General features: G+C 38.1%; 1 protein-coding gene across 17 annotated transcripts in view; it reads left to right on the forward strand.

Annotated features, from left to right (window-relative positions):
* The window catches only part of Rims2 (regulating synaptic membrane exocytosis 2), a 455,960-nt gene that overhangs the window by 262,695 nt on the left and 171,996 nt on the right, over positions 1-21,269 (forward strand). For 9 of the 17 annotated variants that reach the window (XM_051159510.1, XM_051159507.1, XM_051159513.1 and 6 more), the window contains 3 exons: positions 9,399-9,467; positions 11,742-11,898; positions 13,256-13,369. In XM_051159510.1, coding sequence (XP_051015467.1) covers positions 9,399-9,467; positions 11,742-11,898; positions 13,256-13,369 — 340 coding nt within the window. Of the gene's footprint in view, positions 1-9,398; positions 9,468-11,741; positions 11,899-13,255; positions 13,370-20,320; positions 20,387-21,269 lie in introns of all 17 variants that reach the window. The other 8 variants (XM_051159511.1, XM_051159508.1, XM_051159509.1 and 5 more) reach the window with 3 other exon arrangements.

Here is a 21,269-nt window from a genome sequence, read left to right on the forward strand (position 1 = left end):
AAGTAACCTTAAATGTTTTTGCTTATGAGTGGCTGGTGCTAAAAACCACAAGCATTTTTAATTAAAAGTGCTAAAGGTACTAACGGTGCTAGCGGTACCATTGCTACAGAGCTGCTTGGTAGGAGTCCCAGCTTGTCCTTGCTGTGCACAGAGGATGCGATCAGACAGAGCAGTGCGCAAACCTGTCCAAACCAAACAAACCAAAACTACAGTTGCTATAGATTTCATTTTTTTTTGAGCATTTTTGTCATATAGTACAATAAAAATAGAGCAAACAGTGCATTACTATCGGGCATCATGCCAACATACTGCACTCTTATGTTAAAATGTTTCACTGGTTGTGAAACTTACATTGATTTTTGATGACTTCAATGGAAAATATTTCAATATGTTTAATCTAACACAATTCCGCCCCTTCCCCCACAAAACAGTAGAATTCCAGTAGGGGTTTAGCTCTTGAAAAGCAAATACAGAGGATGATGGAGGGACGTTGATGAAAGACTTTGTTTATACACACATACAAACAAATATGCACCCAGTGAATATGCAAATGTAAAAGAACAAACATTTTTTAAAGGAATGAATTACTAATACATGCCACAAAATGAAAGAATGTCAAAGAAATATTTTGTGAAAGAAGACAATGATTATATACTGTATTTTTATTTATGTGCTGTTCTAAGAAACGGGAATAGTGAGTGGGATAGAAATTAATAAAGAAAATTTAGTGAGAAAATTCTGGAAACTGAAATGATTAGTGACATTAGAAGCAAATGATTATAAAACAAGGTACTTTCATTTAAATAAATAGCAATGTCAACATAGTTAACTGAGCTCGCTCAGTGAACATGCCAGTAATTTTGAAAACACAGATAATAATATGTATAAGTCCTTTGCATATGGTTTCATGAATGCGGACTCAGTAAGAAATAAAGGCTGGACAATAGGATGTGTGTAGATATTTTCATTATAATAAAAGGAGGTAAAGTATTAATTTGATCATCCCCCCCAAAATGAAGCACATTTAGTCTTTACACAAAATAACAGGCCTCCCTGGTTATGTACAAAGGACGCAGCTTTTGTACGAGGAGCTGCATTGCCATCACTAGAAAGAAACTTTACAGACAAATTACGCCTAAATATAAATGAAAAATTGTATTGTATTAGCAAACAAAATGTAATATCTCATTGAGATTCTGTAAATGTATTAAGATACATTTATAGGTAAAGAGAGAAAAATGGTTCTTTTTAATGCACGAGCTAGACTTTTATCTTTATTGTTTGATATTTCTGAAACTTTCTTAAGTTATTCTAAGTTGCCCTCTGTGGTTATCTTGTGTTCATGTTTTTTGAAACTAATTTTTTTTTTTTTGTAGCAAGTCACTTGGGGTGCAATTTCTTGTAGACTTTTGTTAGATTTTCTATCAGACAATAGAGTTCCTGTCTAATCCATGAATACAAAAAAACCACTGTTGTGTACACGTAGGTGGAATGTTTACACCAGAAACATTGTGAAATAGGCTTAACTTACAAGAACATAAAGCTAATTGCATTCCTCTGTGCTTTAATGCACAGAATATAATTTATAATAGTAACACCATTTTAATTTCAAGGAATATATCTAACAAACCTTGTATAAACCTTTTGTTGGAAAAGTTAGCATTTTGTTAAATAACATTCAGAACCACCTAAGTAAAGGAATGTGTCAACCACAGTCACTGTTTTCCAGGTTAAGCTTAGATTCAGTACAGTACCAGCACTAGGAGATGTCTTCTTAGATGCTGATGAGCAGATTGTAAATATATAGAAAATTAAAGAGTGAAGGTTATGCAGGGAGAAGACAACTCTGCTTGATGTGAGTGCTTGCGGCCTCAGCCTAGTGTGCAGCTGTGCTGAGGACGAGCCTCCATTGGAGTCAGATGTGGGAGGGATCATGCGTGGATCTGAGGAGCACGCCAGGGAAGGGCAGTGAGCGGCACATGCATGCGCTGCAAGTAGTTGCCAGCCATCTGGGTCTTTGTCTTTCCTGATGTACTGGAGGCAAAGTCTAGGTGAATTAATGAGTTAAAAAACGTAATTTCAGGCTTGATTAGAAATCTGAAGCCTTTACTTCTGAGGCACGCATAGAGAGCTGTTGTGGAGGGTAAGCATATGCAAACTGCTGAAAAAGGTGTGTAACAAAGGAGGATGAAAGAACTTCCTCGCCAAAGATGAGAAGAAGAAACCAGTGGGAAACCTGTGCCAGCTGCCGCCGCCTCTGTTCAGTAGCCATCCTCACGCGTCTGTGATGGCTGGAGGCATGGCCCGCTCTCCCAGAGGGAGCCTGTCTAACATGTTTTCTCCAGGTCATACAGACACGTGTAAGGTTGTAGCAGAACATACTAGATGACTCACAGTCTCACCTACCCATGTAGCCCGTGTGTGTGTGCACACGTGTGTGTGTGTCTGTGTTTATATTGCTATGTGATAACTGTATTTCCTTCAAATTAAGTTTATTTTCGTTATATTAATTTGCAGTTTGAAGAAACGTTTCCTGACTTTATACTGGTTATTTTTGCATTCCGTTCCTTTCTTCTGGGATAAGTCCCTTGTTCCCTCTCTCCTGCCCAGCCCCCTTCTCTTCCTGCTTTGATCCAAGTCAGGGCCTCACAAGCTCTGCCATATGCTCTAATGCTAAGCTGTGATCCTAGCTCCAATTTTGTTTGAATAACATTAAATACTTCTTTAACTGAAGTTGGAAACTGGCCCTGCTTTTCTGAAACCTTTTTCATTTCTTTCATTACTAATGTAAACTTTGTCTATATTTAAAATCCTCCCATCACCTATTATTTTTGGCTTAGTCTTCTAACAATGTTATTGCATTGTATGTGGCCCCTGGTTTCAGAGAAAGTATTTTTTTTTTTTTTAAACTTCACTTGTTGTCTTTTGGCCTGAATTATACCTTCAAAAACATAGACATTGAAATCCTAATCCCTAGTTACTGCAGAGTGTGACCTTATTTGTAATTTAGGTTTTCAGGGTGTAATCAAGTTAAATTGAGGTCATTAGTTCTAGCCCTAACCTAGTATGACCTGGGTATGATAAAAAGAAGAGATTTGGTCAGAAAAGCATAAATCCATAAAGGGAAGACAGTGTGAATATCTTCATGGAGAAGACGACCAGGTCACTGGGACGATGATGCATCTGTGAACCAAGGAGCATCAGGGATTTCTGGAAACCACTAAGAACAGGAGGAAAGAGCCTGGCCCTGCTGAGCTTTCAATTAGGGCTTCCAGACTCCAGAACTGGGGGCAGTACATGCTTGTTACTTCAAGCTGCCTCTTTTTTTTTCTTTTTGTTGTGGTAGCTTTAGGAAGCTGCTGCAGAAGGATTTTTGTATTCCAGAATGAATATGTGTATACTCCTAAGTATTTTATCTTCAGTTATTTTTATAAATGGTGACAAGTTTTAAAATGAATTTCATAATCACTTATTTCCTATACAAATATAATTTGCACCAAGATACTTTAGATTATTTGTGGCTATTGTGAAGGGTGTAGTTTTCTAATTCTTTTATTCGTCGGTTTGTTATTTGTATACAGGGGAACTACTATTTTTTTTTTAATTAATCTTGTATCTAGCCACTTTGCTGAAGATGTATATCAGCTGTAAGAGCTCTATAGTGGAATTTTGGGAGTCCTTTGTGTATACTCTCATATCATCTGCAAATAGTAATACTTTGACTTCTTCATTTCTGATGTGGATCCACTTGATCTCCTTTTGTTGTCTTGTGGTTCTAGCTAGATCTTAAGGTTGAAGAGATATGGAGAGAACGGGCAGCCTTGTCTAGTCCCTGATCTTAGTGGGGTTTGAGTTTCTCTCCATTTAGTTTGATGTTGGCTATTGGCTTGCTGTATATAGCCTTTATTGTGTTTAGGTATGTGCCTTATATCCCTGATCTCTCCAAGACTTTAAACATGAATGGTTGTTGGATTTTGTCAAATGCCCTTTTGGCATCTAAAGAGATGGTCATGTGGTTTTTTTCTTTCAGTTTGTTTATATGATTGATAACATTGATGGATTTCCGAATGTTAAACCATCCCTGACTGCCTGGGATGAAGCCTACTTGGTCAATGGTGAATATTTTTTATGTGTTCTTGGATTTGGTTTGCGGGTATTTCATTAAGTATTTTTGTGTCAACTTTCATAAGAGAAATTGGTCTGAAATTCTCTTTCTTTGTTGGGTTGGTCTTTGTGAAGTTTAGGTATCAAGGTGACTGTGGCCTCATAGAATGAGTTTGGTAATATTCTTTAAATTTCTGTTTTGTGGAGTAGTTTGAGAAGTATCAGTATTAGTCATCGGGGAAATGCAAATCAAAAGGACTCTGAGATTCCATCTTACACCTGTCAGAATGGCTAAGATAAAAACTCAAGTGACAGCACATGCTGACAAGGATGTGGAGAAAGGGGAACACTCCTCCATTGCTGGTGGGAGTGCAAACTTGTATAACCACTTTGGAAATAAATCTGGTGCTTTCTCAGAAAACTGGGACTAGGGCTACCTCAAGACCCAGCTATTCCACTCCTTGGAATATACCCAGAAGATGCTCCAGCACACAATAAGAACATTTGCTCAACCATGTTCATAGCAGCCTTATTCATAATAGCCAGAACATGGAAACAGCCTAAGTGTCCCTCAATCAAAGAGTGGATAAGGAAACTGTGGTACATTTGCACAATGCAATACTACTCAGCTTTTAAAAACAAGGAAACCTTGGAATTTGCAGGCAAATGGAACTAGAAATGATCATACTGAGTGAAGTAACCCAGACCTAGAAACACACATGGTATAAACTCAGTTATAAGTGGATATTAGCCCAACATTGATGCCCTTTGAGAGACTCCACCCAGCGAAGGATAGGAACAGACGCTGGACTCCCTGCTGCACTCAGGGTGAGAGTGGTATGGAAGAAGAGGGGAGGGCAGAAGGACCCAGAGGATTCAGGAGCCCCACAAGGAGACCATCAAATCTGGACAGATCTGAACACAGGGGGACCTGCCCAAACTTGCACCAACCAAGGACAGTGCATGCAGTGAACTTAGACTCCCTGTTCAGATCTAGCCAATGGACAGCTCATTCTTCCCAGTTGTGTGGAGAGCAGGAACTGCCTCTGACATGAACCCTGGTGCCCCCAATTTGATCACTTCCCCTTGGTGGGGAGGCCCGGCAGCACACAGAAGAAGGAGAAGCAGGCTATCCAGATGAGACCAGAGAGGCTATGGTCATATGGTTGGGGAGGAGGTCCCCTTCTGTCAGAGGCCTAGGGGAGGGGAAGAGGGCAGAAGAAAGAGGGAGGGTTGGAAGGGGAAGATGCAAGTGAGGGGATAACAATCGGGGTGTAATTTGAATAACTTATAATAAATTTTTAAAAACTGAACTAAAAAGTATAAATGACTTTTGTATTATTTATCCTGCAAATGTTCTAATTACCACATTTTTAACCATCTTTAAGAATTTATGTCCTCCATTAATTAATTTATCTATTCACTTTACAGCCCCCCTCTACTAGTCCTCCTCACATGCCCCTTCCTTTATTCTCCCCTCCTCTTCTTCTCAGAAAAGGAGGAGGTCCCCTAGTGGGTACTAACCCACCCTGGAGCCTTAGGTCACAGCAGGGCCAGGTATATCCTCTGGCACTGAGGCCAGACAAGGCAGCCCAGTTGTAGGAAAGGGATCCAAAGGCAGGCATCACTTCTCAACTTCATATGGAAAAACAAAAAACCCAGAATAACTAAAACAATCCTGTACAAGAAAAGACCTGCTGGTTTATTTAGGTGGCTGTTGTAGGTTTCTCCTCCAAGAGCCGTTGGCTAGGTCTCCCGTTCCAGGCCTGTATTAGAGAGCTGTGGCTTACCATCAAGGCACGTGTGCCAGTACTGGTCCCTAAGTGTTATTGTGCCAGGCTGGTCATCATTTTAGTTTATAAGTGTCATAGCTGTTTAGGACTGTTGGGCGCTTCCCTCCCGGTTGAAGTTTGCATGCCACCTTTTGGTACTATGAAAGCTATTCTTCAGGACAAGGCCCTCAGAGGACCACATTTCAGTTGCTAACGTTCCCCTGAAAGCCTGGCACAAAGGATGACCTGTAACCCTGGTATTGAAGGGGGGTAAAAGTCTTTGCTCAGCTTTTCTAGCCAATTGGTGTGCTTCAGGTTTTCGGGGAGATCGTGAAAAATTGGTGTGGAGAGCAGTAAAACAAGAAACCCAAATGTCATGTTCATAGCTGCAAATACATTGTTGTGTCTGTTTCTCCAAAGTTAATGCCACTGAAGCAGAAATCACAATAGATTGTTTTTATGAAATATGTTCATGTGGGTCTAAAATTTATATGCAAAAGCAAATGTACATAATATAAGATATCACTAATTCCGTGGTGGGATTTATTTATTAATGTATGACATGATATTTATGAAGGTAGTATTGTTTTTAAAAATTATTTTTATTACCTATGTTATCTGTAGGCCCTGTTAGCAATCAAGACACAGACACTTATTCTATTTTAAAATAGCCTTAGTTAACCTGGGGCAGGACAGATATTAATCTTCTAAACTACCTCCCATAGTGGGGCAGGCATGGGATCCCTGCCTCAATCCCATGCCATCTGCTTCTAATAACTTTTATTAAGCTACCTCCCATCCATAATCCCAAATACTTGTTCATGTTCTTCATCTGGGCCGGATTCTCCATCCACGCCGGCCATGTGCTTCTCCTCCACCTAACCCATCAGGTCTCTCTCCTTTCTCCTCGTGGCAGTCTTTCTTCTTCCCAGAATTCCTCTCTCTCCCAGCCCCACTTATCTCTTCCCTGTCCAGGTGGGATGGCTTTTTATTAAGCAAAGGGTGGGTCATACAGACAGCAAGCAGTAATTAACATCAAAATACATCACACCATCCCCCAACAACATAGTTATTGATTTATGAATAGCTTGTGCAAGAGAAAATGTAGGATACCAGATATGTCCTTTTAGACAGGATGCATTTCTTTATGACACAGATAATAGGGAAATAATAAATAGTAAATGAGTAATGTTGAGAATGTGCTGTCCATAGAAAAAATAAGTTGTCTTTATCTTATATGCAACCTTAGTTCAAAATGGATGTGGGTATAATTACAAAAAGCAACAATTTCAAAGTTTTCAGATTAAGACTCTGAAAATATTAATTTTAATACAATAATATACCAACTAAATCTAAACCTTGACTTCATCAGAGTGCCAAAAGAACAAAATCCAAATACAGTGAACATAATTACAGCACATTTTAACCTCCTTTTGATAAATATGGAAACATAAAATCTTGATTCTATAAGAATTAGAAGAAAATAATACTTATTTTGCTTATCTTGAGGACCTGACTTTGCTGACTTAGTTTATGCATCTTTGCTCCAGGTGTACACATACCTACACACACACACACACACACACACACACACACACACACACCTGACAGTGCAGTTCACCAAGAGTGATCAGGTTGGCTTATCTTTTTTGGTGTCATAATTCCTGGCTAATAGTAAAAACTTATAATCTTTTACTATATACCTGTCACAGCAATTATTAACCTCATACTTGGGCCTGCACAAAAATTTGTTATAAGTGGGAGGCAAATTGTTTCTTAAGTTTCTCCATTACAGCCTCATGTGTTTAGTCCTTTACTGGCCAAATCCACGTAAAATGTGTGCTCTAGCCTTGTGCACCCCATTCTCCACGGTGTGCAGGAAGTTTGTCGGGTCATTCTCATGTAATGCTTCTTCATACGCTCTTTATTGAAGCTTTTTGACATAACTTGCGGAAGGATTTCATTTGATGAGATTACCTAATGGAAAAATCAAGGTGTGGTCTCCCCCTCCTTTCAAAGGAGAAAGAAGTGCAGTAGCTGGCATCATCCACGTTCCCTCAAGGAAAGGGACATGACTGAAACAGAAAGGGGGAAACAGTCTTTCTGCCAGAAGCTTGTACATATTGGACGGTCCTTCTAAAGCATCCTGTCAGCCCTGCTTGGAAACTTGTGTGTTATGTGCTGTCTACTCTCTTTTAAGCTGAGTGGGAAAGCAGTTACCTTGGCAAGCTAGTGTTCAGCAATGTGTGCCGTGTTTGAAGAAAGACAAAACAGGCCAGTCTGAGAAACCGCAGCACTGTCATTATCAGTATTCGTTACTACTGCCTTCTGATGCCAAGATACTTTAATAAAAGGGCATTTGCATAGTGAGTGTATCCCAAGGCACGACTTGCAAAAATTAAATAGTAAAAATTAAGTACTTATTTCAGTGTATGTCGTATTTCATAGTTAAACGTAAAGCTTCAATCATTTTTCGACAATGACATTGTTTTATTGATCATGATGGTAGTTTTGCTCTATTGAGATTAAAATTAAAATTGTTCCCATGGCACTGTATTAGGGGAGGGCAGAAACAAAACAAAACAAAACAAAACAAAAACAAAAACAAAGAAAACCTGCCAATCATTGTATGTAGAATTTAAAATTGTAACTAGCAGAGCTTGTTTTGGGGAAAGAGCCGTCTCTGTATGGGCATAAGCAGAGGCAGGCAGCTCTCTGTGAGGCCAGATCTTTTGGTCAGCCTGGTCTACAAAGTGAGTTCAGGCCAGCCAAGGCCCCAAGTAAAACACTGTCTGGAGACGGGAAAAAGCCTGCCTGGTCCACATGGTGAGTTCCTGGCCGGCCGAGGTTGTATAGTGAGACCTTGCCTCAGAAAACAAAGACAAAGAAAAAATGTTAAATTCTAAAACATATTAGTGCCTCTAGGTTGCTTTTAGAATTCACCATAGCCCAACTAGCAATTTTAGTTTAATGTATGATTTATTTCTTGTCTTCTTGAATCAATGGAAAAATAGCTAAAATAATGAAAAGAGGGACGTTAATATGTCATGAATCCGTTTATGTTTCTGAAGTTCTCTATGATCATGTATAACAAAACTAGACTTGAGATTTTAGTTGTCCCTTGTAGGAAGTGACACGCTAATGACCTGGAAACAGCCTATCTCTGTGTCTTGAGGGTCACCCGGTGTACATGCCTTTGTTTCAAAGCACGGTATGCAGGCAGCTATTTCTACATAGCCTTGAATTATGTTTCATACCTATATAGTTTCTGACTTTTGCCCATTCAGGAATTTTGCCTTACACGTTTCCTGAATAGTAGTGTAAATTGTTACCACTTTATCGTCTGTACCCTAACCTCATGAAATGTTTGTGAAAATCAGTGTTGGTGAGCACGTAATGACTCTCCTATGTATATATATTTTTTTGATCCTCAAGTGTTCAATTTATAATCTTTGCAATTGGTTTTCTTTCTTCTTCTTTTGAACTAGCCGTCAAGTTCAATTATTGTTCTTTGTTTTATAGGGTCAAAGAGAATAAGTGACAGTGAGGTCTCTGACTATGACTGTGATGACGGAATTGGTGTAGTGTCAGGTAAGAATCAGAGTTATCTTAAAGTATCAGGGTAGTCTAATTCACTGTTACTTGTCTTCAAAATAAGTAAAAGAGCAGAACACAAATTTGCCTCCCTATCTCCTAAAAAAGTAACCTCAGGACAACCTGGGCAGCCTAGAGTCCTAAACAGCTGCTAGAATTCCTGTGCAAATTGTTAGAGTGAATATTCTTTAACGGAGCCAGCACTGGGTAAGAAAATATTTATACATTTTTTATTTAGAACAACTAAATAATAATACTTTTAGGATAAATTGGAGAGTTGTTTAATTGACACTTCATACATAATGCATCCTTAATATTATATAATAAATTATTCTATTCTTAAATAACCTAACAAACCTCACAACTTTGAGAAAACATGGACTGTGGTTTATAAGGTCTGTTACAGCTGCATCAGTGACTGCTGACTCTTTGATAATTTTAATTAGAGTGATGTTAGCATGTCGTAGCCAATAGACTACTTTCTACACTGACTTGCTCTGTTTTGCCTTACTTCTTATTAAGAATGGGCACATTATAGTAATTACTAAGATTACATTTTTTTTACATTTTTCATGTAAAGGTTTAGAGATTCCACCTCAGTAATATCTCCCATGGATTTTCTTCAATATTGTTACTGTCTTCTTTATGTTTACGGTCTATTCCTCTTATAGCTGAATAATTTTACTTCTCACACTTAAGTGTCCATCCACATCGGTATTTTTTCACCTTAATAATTACCTTCAGATCACAAAATCCATTCCTCTCAATGTTATTTTTAGTCATGTCTCCATTCCTTCTTATTTTGTTTCCAGATTAAAAGAAATTAATTATTCATTTAATTAAATCCTGCATTAATATTTTAGATTTTGGACTGGTATGTTAACATTAGCTGGTGCATATTAATGAGGTAATTTGTGGTGTTTTAATACCTACACACTTTTTTTCATGCTTAAATTTATAAACATCTCTCTCCTCATATATCATTATATGGTGAAGATGTTATTGTTTTCTTGTTTTCTGAAGTATACTGTCCATAGTTATATGTGTGTGTGTGTGTGTGTGTGTGTGTGTGTGTGTGTGTGCACACATGCGTGTGTGTGTGTGTGTGTATTTACTGTCTTTTTATTTCTATTACTGTGATGAAAATACCTTGACCAAAGAAGCAACTTATGGGAAGAGGGTTTATTTTAGTTCATAAATCCAGGGTACAGTACAGCAGGAACTAGCAGCAGCTAGTCAGTCATACCACGCTCAAGAGCAGAGAACGAATGCACGGATGCTCACACTCGGCTTCCTTTCTTCATTCTTGGGCAGGTCTCTGCACAGGGAAAAGTTCTCTCATAGCGGAGGGTGTTTTCACCCCAATGAAAGGAATGAAAAAAAATTCTGTCGTCCATATATGGCCATAGGCAACTGTGTACAGATGAAGAGAGCTTATTGAGACTGCCTCTCCTGTATCCGTTGTGTGGACTGACAGTGAGAGCTAGCCATCAGGAATGCAGCTGTTCTTGCCAGACATCTTAAGGCTCCAACACCCTTGAGTCTCCCCTAGGACCAGGCTTCATAGTCACAGCTTCACCCATTGGCCTCTTAATGCATTGTTGCGTGGATTCTGACCCTATTGCCTCGTCAGCAGCACTCTGAAACCTCAGAGGGGTATCTGAGACCCCCGCCCCCGGTGTTCCTCTTTCCCTTCCAGGCCTTATTTCATAGAACTGCTGCTTTTCTGACTCGTGTAGAATTCCCTCTTCCTTGCCCCGTTCAAATGTTCATGCTTCCTTGGATATTAACTTCTGTAAGGATGTGGCATCACGGTGGTATTATTTGATTGTTAATTTTGTTTTCAGACTACTGTGGTGTCGTAGTTCTCCCACACGCATTGCAAGAAAAGTGGCATTGGGCGTTGCTTACTGTGGCTTACCTTATTTAAGTGCAGACTATGAAGTATCTTATAAACTTGGCAACTGGGAATGCTAGCAATAGTTGAGAAATAATAGTTTCTAGAGATAAAATATTTTTTTTTTTAGGACAGCCTTGGTTCTGTTTCTAAAGAGAGCTTAAAACTGTACCCCACCCAGTACTGTGAACAAAACTACCTAAGTATTAAATGTCCTTCCATTTCCATTTTTGTGTTTATAATTTTTCAAACTTTGTCATACTTTACATTTACCATATTAAAAGTATTCCAGCCTCACAAGCATTTTATGCCTTTTAGTGAAACAAAGAATTTAGCATTTAGATAATTATTTTTGTTTTATTTTCTGCCCTTAGATTATCGGCACAATGGTCGTGATCTTCAAAGCTCCACATTATCAGTGCCAGAACAAGTAATGTCATCAAACCATTGCTCACCATCAGGGTCTCCTCATCGAGTCGATGTTATAGGGAGGACTCGGTCATGGTCGCCCAGTGCTCCTCCTCCGCAAAGGTAAGGTTGGGTGTAAATTTTGTTGTAGCTTGGTACGTAGGGTGAATTTAACCTCTAAACATAAATTATTCTTAAAACATTCTTTTGTTTGTTTGTTTTTTCGAGATCAGGTTTCCCTGTTTAACCTTGGCTGTCCTGGACTCACTTTTGTATACCAGGCTGGCCTCGAACTTACAGAGATCCACCTGCCCCTGCCTCCCGAGTGCTGTGATTAAAGGCATGTGCCACCATGCCTGGCAATCTTAAAACATTCTTTAAAAAAAAAAAAATAAGATGCCATTGCAATGGGAATAAGATGTGATGTGTGTTGTTTTGTTCCTCTGCATGATCTCTGTGTTAATTGAATCAAGAGTTCAAAATAGTTAAGAAAAACTGCCTTTAAATTCCATGTAAATATCAAGCAAATCCATTTAGAATCAAATAATTATATCCGTGAATCATAGTTATTAATAAGTTAAAATTCCTTCAAAAAACTAAAAATAATGTATGGGCAGTGGTAAAATGGCCACACAAATCTGTTGTTCTAGGTTTTTTAATATTGGAAAGCTTTGATCAACCTGAGTACCAAAGAGCCACATACACACAGTGTAAACCATGGTCATAATATATCTATTATACACAATAGATAGCTCAGGAGAAATACTAAGTAGAAAATATGTGTAATATGCCTAGATAATGCTTAATGGATGTTGATTAAATAGTACACTATGCATACATAAGTATATCAAATTGGCGTGTGCATTTAAATGTCCTCTGTATGCAGACATGGCATTGCAAACTAATAGAAAAAGATTGAACAACATTTTTATCGTTCATTCTATAAGTTTTCTAGGACTACCATATTTAGAGTAGATGAGGGAAAGATTTAGGTAAGATAATAATTAGACAGCAATAATTATAGTAAAATATAAAATGGTGGTTTGGCTAGAGCTTTACCAGAGAAAATGGTTAGAATTGGGTAGGTACTGATAGTTGTTTTCCTGAGATTTGAACTCAGAGCCAACCATGCATAAGGCATCCCTCCCACCATTCCTGTGGTCCATAGAAAATAGCACACGCAGTATTGAACCTATCTCCTTATCAACCTTTTCCTCTGGTGTATCTCATAGCAGTGATAAGAGAACTGGGTGTTGCCCATCAGTAAGGTATGACATTGCTTATCTTATCCTTAAGGACAGTCTCTTAAATTGATGTCTTTTGTGTCTGTAAGAACAGCCAGATCCTCCACTAGCTATTAATTTCCAAATGAAATTTATACCACTAGAAATACAAATAAAAACACAGATTTATGATTTCTTTTATATGGCATGTGCTATAGATTGGTGTAGCACATGATTTAATGATTTTGTTGTTTTAGTAGAAATGTGGAACAGGGGCTTCGAGGGACACGTGCTCCTGGCCATTACAATACAATTAGCCGAATGGACAGACACCGTGTCATGGATGACCATTATACTCCAGACAGAGACAGGTGAGCACAGTCAACGCTTCCTGAACTCGGTTGCCTCAGGAGGGGCTGTTGTAACATGCTTTCTCTAGCCCTTCGTCTCATCTTAGTTTCCAAACTATGCTTTCTCTTAATGCTCCCACACTCTTTCTTAAGCTTGCCCTTTGTTTAAAAGAAGAAGTTGGGTGTGCAGTGGTTTTTCCTGATAAGAAAAACAAACTAGAGCATCATGGCTCATGTTCAGAATCTTAGGAAAGGCAGACACTGAGACCAGCCTGGGAATGCTTGACTAGCCCTGTCAAGAAAATAAATAGTTTGGTCTTTCATTAAGTCCATGTGGCCAGCACATTTGCACGAGAAAAGACAATGATAATCAGAGTACAAATGAGGTGCATTCTTAGCTTACCTGCTCGCGGCGAATTATCATCTGTAACACGTAGCCATGCTCTGATAGAGATTAAAGTGTTTAATAGATTTCAGAGAAGTGGTGTGACTTTTTACACACAGAAGTACTGAGACAGCGGTTTTTTAAGGTAACCTTTTATCATAATTCTCAAGGAAGTTTTCTCTCATGGCCTTCAGTAAAGCATTAACATCCGAGAGTGTGGTGCTTGTTGGTCGCTGTGTTTGGAAGAATTCTCTGAATTTGCCCCATTAAATGCGATACACTTGGGAGTAACATGGTATGTTACAATGCTTACATTAATTACATCTAATTTTAAGAAAATTAATTAACTTTCTAATTCATACTTCCATTATACACGAAAAATATACCATTGAATATTTTCGAACTCTCAAATGAGTTTACAGTGAGGATAATGCTGCTTATAGTATTCATAAAATATGATGGGATATGAGGGCACTTCTTTTGTGTTTAAAGCCCACTGACTGTCAGAATGTATGAAAGAAATAATTTGGTTTGAATCAAGATTAATACTGAACCCGTGCATATAATTCCATTGTGTCTCTAAGAGACATTGGTAGAGACAAACAAATATCTATTTGTGTCTAGGAGCAAAGAAGAAACCAAATAGTTATTAAACTAATATCTCTATTAGTATCAAATAAAACATGTAAAAATTTTTTTTGCTTTTTAAGTTTTGAACACTTTGATGTAATCCACACCTTAAGGGTGATCATGAGTGTGCGCCTTACTGGGAGTCATGCTTACTAAGCACAGTGGCAGTGAAAGTAGGGGTACCATGTTGATACCGCTAGAGTCGAAATGAGTCATAGAAAGAATAGGTACCTATTGCCTAAAACAATGTTAATAAACTGTATTAGCTTTTCAAACTATTTATATAGCGGTCACAAGCTATATATTTGCTTAGTGAGGGAATAATATTGTCTAAATGACTTTAAATTTTACATAAAGTCATCATTTAATGAAAAAGTGGACTCAATATGAAGTCCAGAATTATAGCCTTATCCTTATAGGAAGTAATAGAATAAAATTACAAAATAACTGTTTACTGTTAAATATAGTATTTTGTCAGTATTTTGAGGCACATATTAGTAGGTTTAACGACCATAAGTATATTCACCTTTAATATTTTTGCTTAAAACCCAGGTAACTAATCCTGTTTTCTATAGTCATATTAGAGACATTTGTGCTAGAACGTCATCATGCTTTTGTTCCTCATGCTCTTATTGAGTCTTTTAGTTAGCAACAACGTTCAAATGTTTGTCTCAGAAATTCTGAAGAATATAGATCCATGTGATTTCATTTCAGTTTTATATGGAAGGGTGTGGGTGTTCAAATCACAGTCGCTCTTTGTTGGGCCCCGTCTTAAGTCATTTTAAACATATGAAAAATAGAGTTTTCATTTCAATATAAACCAAACAATAGAGAGTGTTTCTAGGATGATTTTGATTATTAGTGCAGTTCATTCATTAATACAAGAAGTGTAATTCATTGTATAATATTCTCTCTTATGTCTGTTCTAGTCTCACATTTTTAAGGATTTTCAATGATCAAGTATACCAGAATGTCCTTTTTAAGATGGGAAACAACTCTTGTTTTATTCTTATGAATATCATCTCATAGAGTTGTGAATCTGCTCAATTTAATTAGGATTTGGAAGTGTCTAGGTGATTCATAAAGTTCAGTTTTGTGTCTTTCTGAGGAATTTCCAGGAAAAAGGTAAAGTAAGAGTAAGAGACTTGTCTTGAATGTAGTTTGGGTGGCTTCCCAGTGGGCGTGGACTCAGCTAGAGGAAAAGTAAGATGGGGACTGCAGCTAATGTAGGCATCGTTTCTGTTTTCTGGCTAGCAGGAGATGAGCTGCTTTCCACCTCGCTATCTCTTTCATGGTGGAGTAATGTTTCTGAAACTGTTTCACTTTTTCCTCCCTGAAATAGGATAGATCAAATATTTTGTCATCATGTCCAAACTTTGACTAACACAAGAATCAATAACTACTGTACATATTAAAAGGACAATGAAAGACAATGAAAGACTATTCTTTGTGTTATGAAGTAGTGTAATTCAGGGATTTTAGAAGATGTACACATCATTCCTGTTAGTAAAATCTGATTCATTGAATTTGAAATTTGTTTAATTGAATGTATTCTTTTTCATAGGATTTGGAACCAAGTGTTCTTGGATTTGTATTTAGGATTGAAATATGTTTGGGGGAAACCAAGCATTTGGCTTCTGTATTTATAAAATGTCTTATATAGAATTATCCAAAATAACTTATACAGTGCCTCCAATGAAAGGTTTATATTTCTCCTCAGACAGCCAGTTATCACAGAGCATAGCACGAAGCCACAGTATATAAAAAGTTTGTATTGTTAGTTGAGTGTAGTCCTAGTCGGCAGGAGGTGGCAGGAGGATCAGGAGCTGGAAAGCAGCCTTGGCTACATAGCTAGTTCAATGAAAGACTAAACTACATAACACAGTCTAAAAAACAAAAAAGAAAATTTTATAGTGTGGAATGAAAAATGTGATATACACATTACATTAAGGAAACTTTGAGTTGCAAATGTTTTATGTTTAATGGATTAACAGCTAACCTGAAATAGCAAAAATTACAACAAGCAAACAAACAAAAATAAAAAGGATGAGAAATCAGTTAATTCAGCCATTATGAAAATGTATAGAAGGACCTGTGCTCGACTTTGAGGAGCAGGAATGTTATCCAGGCACTAAGAGTAGGGCACATCTACAGACTATGGAGTTTGGTATGAAGCAGCATGTTGGAAAACGTATGTGAAGACAGACCTTTCTGCACTCACCATATTCCATGGGCTATGTTGCTGTTTGCATTAAATTACAGTTCTTTGTTGAACTTCAATGGCAGATGCATGAGCTATAGCATCATATTTTTTTATAGGTAATGTTTAAAAATTATGTACCCCTTTATTGGGTCTTTGATGCTATACCTGTCTCGTTCTGTCCTCATTAGTAAAAATTGTGTTCTGTTGTGAAAAAGTCTTTATAAGTAATGCAAATTTGCACTTACACAGAGACTACTAGTTAAAATAACTCATTGTAATGGATTCCTTTTATTTTTCACCCTGTCCCCTTGCACCTTTGACTCACTGTTTTTTTGGTAAAACTACTAACTATTGTTTCTTTAGTAACCCTGGTGACTGCTACAGCTAGGAGCATACTTGCAATGGGATATGCCGATGTGGTTTCAGAACAAGAAACATTTCTAAAGGGTTTGGTCATGGGAGTTAATTTTCTATTAAAATGTGTGAAGAGTATTTTATAATATTTTGGTAACATCACAACATATGCAGTGTATCTTTATATTGGATGTTTTTCATTCCAATAAATATGATTTTAGCATCACAAATTAAATGGGTCTGTCAGCGGTAGTGGGGTGGGAAGACTCTTCAGAAGCAGGAGGCTACCCTGAGGTCTTTTAGGTACCTCAGCTCTATTCAAATGGAGGTGTATGGTTTTGGCATAGAGAAGAATTTAAAGATTAATCAGGTTAGCCTTCTAATGTAGTACTTAAGTACAAAGGTGAGGAAACAGAAAGGCGCTCGGAGGTAAAGACTCGAGAGCCTGGGTGTGGACTTCTCAGAGATGGAGTTAGCTTTCACTGCTTGTATAAAAGGCATTTATGCCATTTTAGTGAATTTTGAAGTTCCTGTCTTCAAAGGCTTGGCAATGGGTCTCACTGAGATCTCAGGGTGCTTCCCGAAGGAATCCTGTTGGGATGACAAAGGATGAGACTGCAGTGGTTCAGAGCAGTAGTGTAACCTTACAGCAACAAAAGTAGCTGTGTCTTGTTAGAGCACCTCAGAATGTCCCGGGAAGGCATGAGCCCTGTAGTGGTCACGTGCATTTAGGCCTTGGATGGCTCAGTGCCAGGACGTAAGACATCTATCTAAGTAAAGAGTATTGTTTCATGTTAACACCTTTACCATAAATATTGATCGTATTGGGATTCTTGCTTCCCAGTTGGCAGTCTTTCACAGATTCCCAGAGGAGGGCTTTCCTTTCTTTTTCGTGTCCCCATGTTCTTTCCTGTCTTCTGCTTAAGTGCCAGAAGATAAACTATAAAACTTTTCTCTGTGCATTCATATAATAGGCTTATATAATAAAAAGAGAATCTGCCGTAATATATAAATCCTTAATGTACCTCAGACCCTTTATGTATGCCATTTTCATATCTTATAAGTATTTAGTGGAGAATCTGTTGTGTACAGATGCTGGATATAGTGGTGCACACCTTTAATCCCAGCACTTGGGAGGCAGAGGCAGGTGGATCTCTGTGAGTTCGAGGCCAGCTGGATCTACAGAGCGAATCCAGTACAGCCAAGACTACACTGAGAAACCCTGTCACGCGAGACAGAGAGAGGGGATGAGGAGGAGAGGGGGAGAGAGGAGAGAATATCTTGGTTTGGTGGACAGCATTATATATACATTTACTAGTTATAGAAAGTAAGATGCTGAGAGATTGAGGCTAATGATGTTAGAACAAAAAGCGCAGTCCAAAAGAAAATTACTTATTTGAGTTTATTGGAAAGACTTCAAAGAGAATATGGACTTTAAGATGGGTAGAACTTTCAAAGGAAAGAAGTGGAGACAGCCTTGGAAAAACAGGCATTCCTAGCAGGGTGAGAGGCAGGAACGTGGGATCAGGAAGCCACATAGTGCACATAGAGCGTGATGGGCAGTCTGCTTTATCTAGATGAAAGGCAGAGCCATGGTGTATAAGAAGTGAGGTGGATGGCTCAGAGGTTAAGGGCAGTGACTGCTCTTCCAGAGGTCCTAAGTTCAATTCCCAGCAACCACATGGTGGCTCACAAACATCTATAATGTGATCTGATGCCCTCTTCTGGCCTGTAGGTGTACATGCAGGCAGAGCACTGTATACAACATAATAAATAACCTTAAAAAAAAGAAGAAGAAGAAGAAGTGAGGTGAAGGCTGGAGGCAGTTTGGAGAGATTCTGTAAAAAGGAAGCATGAACTGAGCCGTAGGAGGGGCAGGATCCGCAGGTAGGAACCGTGTTCCATTAGGTGCAGAGACCTGAGGCAAGCAATCTCAGGACAAATCTGAGTGTTATGAAATTATTAAATTCTGATGCTTTAAAACTTAATTTGTTAAGTAAAAACTTAAATAACCACTTGAATGTGAGAAATAGCCACAGTCCCACTTTAGCCCAAGGAGAAGTAAAAAATAGGAACCCAAGTGGCTGTTACAGCAGATAATTGTAAGTACAAATGAGTGGGGGATGGGCTTCCTACTCCTTTTTCAGCAAGAGCCATCCTGATTTTATTTCACTTTGATATATTGATTCTACAATTTGCTTTAAAACAAGAAGTGGTCTCCCTCTAATAGTAGTAACAACAGTGTCATTAGGGAGTTGCCTGCTCCACTGCCAGCCCCACCCACAAATATAGCATTGGCTGTGGAAGGGACAAGGTACGTGCCTCATAGTTAACAGGCGTCCTCCTGGACGGTGTACATGGCACACCTGCAGGTAACGTCGGGAAGAGTTCTTAAGATGCTGTGTAACTTAAAGAAAGAGCAAAGTTAAGGGAAAGACAGTGTGTTCTCTAAACGAAAAGAAAGTGAGAAATATGCAGTAGCTGGAGAGGGGACAGCCAGGGTAACGAAGGGAGAAAGGTCGCGCTTGCAGCAGGGTCACCAGGTCAGCCATGAATAACAAGAAAAAGAGCAGTGCGCGCGTGCGTGTGCGTGTGTGTAACTCTAGGGTTAGAGATGGAATTACGAATGCTGAAAGAGTTCTAGGTTTCTTAGCATCGTTCTCTGAAAGTTAATGATCACTTGCCATAACTGTTTGGGAAATTAATACTCTAAGAAGGAGAATTTTCAATTAGTACCACACAAAAATTCAATTTCAGATCGCTTGGAAGGTTTGTCATTGTTGACCTGACTGTTTACAATCGTAAGGAGGCTGAAACGCAACCAAGCCAATAGCATGTAATAAATGCAAAATATAGCAAATGAAAAATATATAGTATTCGATACATTTAGTAAGCACAATAAGTTTGTAAATTGAGTTGTTATTTATTAAATGAAACTTAAAGCCACTTCTTTTTTTAGTATTATTGAAAAACAATAAAACCTCGTGAAATGTCCTAGGAACTGTAGGACACATCTGTGTCTTTAAATTTGCTGATTATTTTATTATTTTTCTTCCTCTCATCTTTTCTCCTAAAAAAAAATGGAAACATCTTTGTAGTCTAACATTTGCTAAATGGTGCTCAATATATTGGAGTAATAACCAGTTAATTTTATCATTTAATTAAAATATCTAAATGTTATATTTTGTTGCACTTTATTTTTAGAATATCTGCTTTATTTTACCCTTTATACTGCTGTATTCTAATGGGCATCAAGAAGATGGCCAAGCTTTTCAATAGCAATTTTGCTTTGTTTTGCTTACTATCTGATGTCTGTTTGATTCAAACTTTTAGAACTGAGCTGTACCTTTCCTCCTCTTTCCCGAGTCTCATTTTATTCTTGTTTCTGCCACGCTTGCAGTCATTTTCTCACTCTACCTCGCTCCAGACACAGTCAGACCAGTGGGCACCATCACAGGCACGGAAGGTATCATTTTCTTACACTTGAGTCTGTGTGTAGAGTTGCATGCTCCTGTCTATGTGGTGTAATTCCCTTTTAGCTTTGTTTATGTATATGCGTGGTGATTAGTGAAATATGAAAAATCATTTGATTAGGAACTAAGTGCACTTTACTACAAAAAAGAGCAACAGTATTACAATTGATGCCACCTTTCTTCACCAACTTCCTAATCTGATACGTAAATAACACTGGCTTATTTGTACATCTTCAAAATCTGTGTTCCTACTTCTTTGTTTCTCAAGAGGAGACTAACTTGAAGTGTATTGTCCTGATTTGTCTGTAGTTACTTAATCAAAGACAGATGATCTACTCCTCCATTGTAGATAAGCTTGGCTCTATAAGAATGCTTAATCTATGAGACTACTCTTTTTTATTTCAATCTTTTTATAACTTATTCTGAAGAAGGAATTTTCTAGTGAATTATGGGTAGAATAAGTCTAATACGTAAACATATTCAACTTACTTTAGAGGGAAATACTGCTTGCCTGGCTGTTAGCAGACTGTGGATATTACTACAAGGAGAAGAAAGAAGGTGTCCAATATTCATAAAGTTCCTAAGGCCATTTGTAGCTTGGGTTACTTTTGTTATTAATGATATTTTACTTACTGTATAATAACTATTTTTCCACAATTTCATACATGTATAGTGAATTCTGATTATATGGCTTACCCCATCTTCTCTTATACTGCTCCTGCTCTTCCAAATTCCTTCTACTTCCAAATAAATTCCCCTTCTTCTTCAATGTCTTTATGGTATTCACGCATGTGTGTGTGTGTGTGTGTGTGTGTGTGTGTGTGTGTGTGTGTGTGTGTGCCCGTGTGCATGAGTGTGTGTGTTGGTTGTGCATAC

The sequence above is a fragment of the Acomys russatus genome, chromosome 17 (genome assembly GCF_903995435.1).
Source record: "Acomys russatus chromosome 17, mAcoRus1.1, whole genome shotgun sequence".
Lineage (NCBI taxonomy): Eukaryota > Metazoa > Chordata > Mammalia > Rodentia > Muridae > Acomys > Acomys russatus.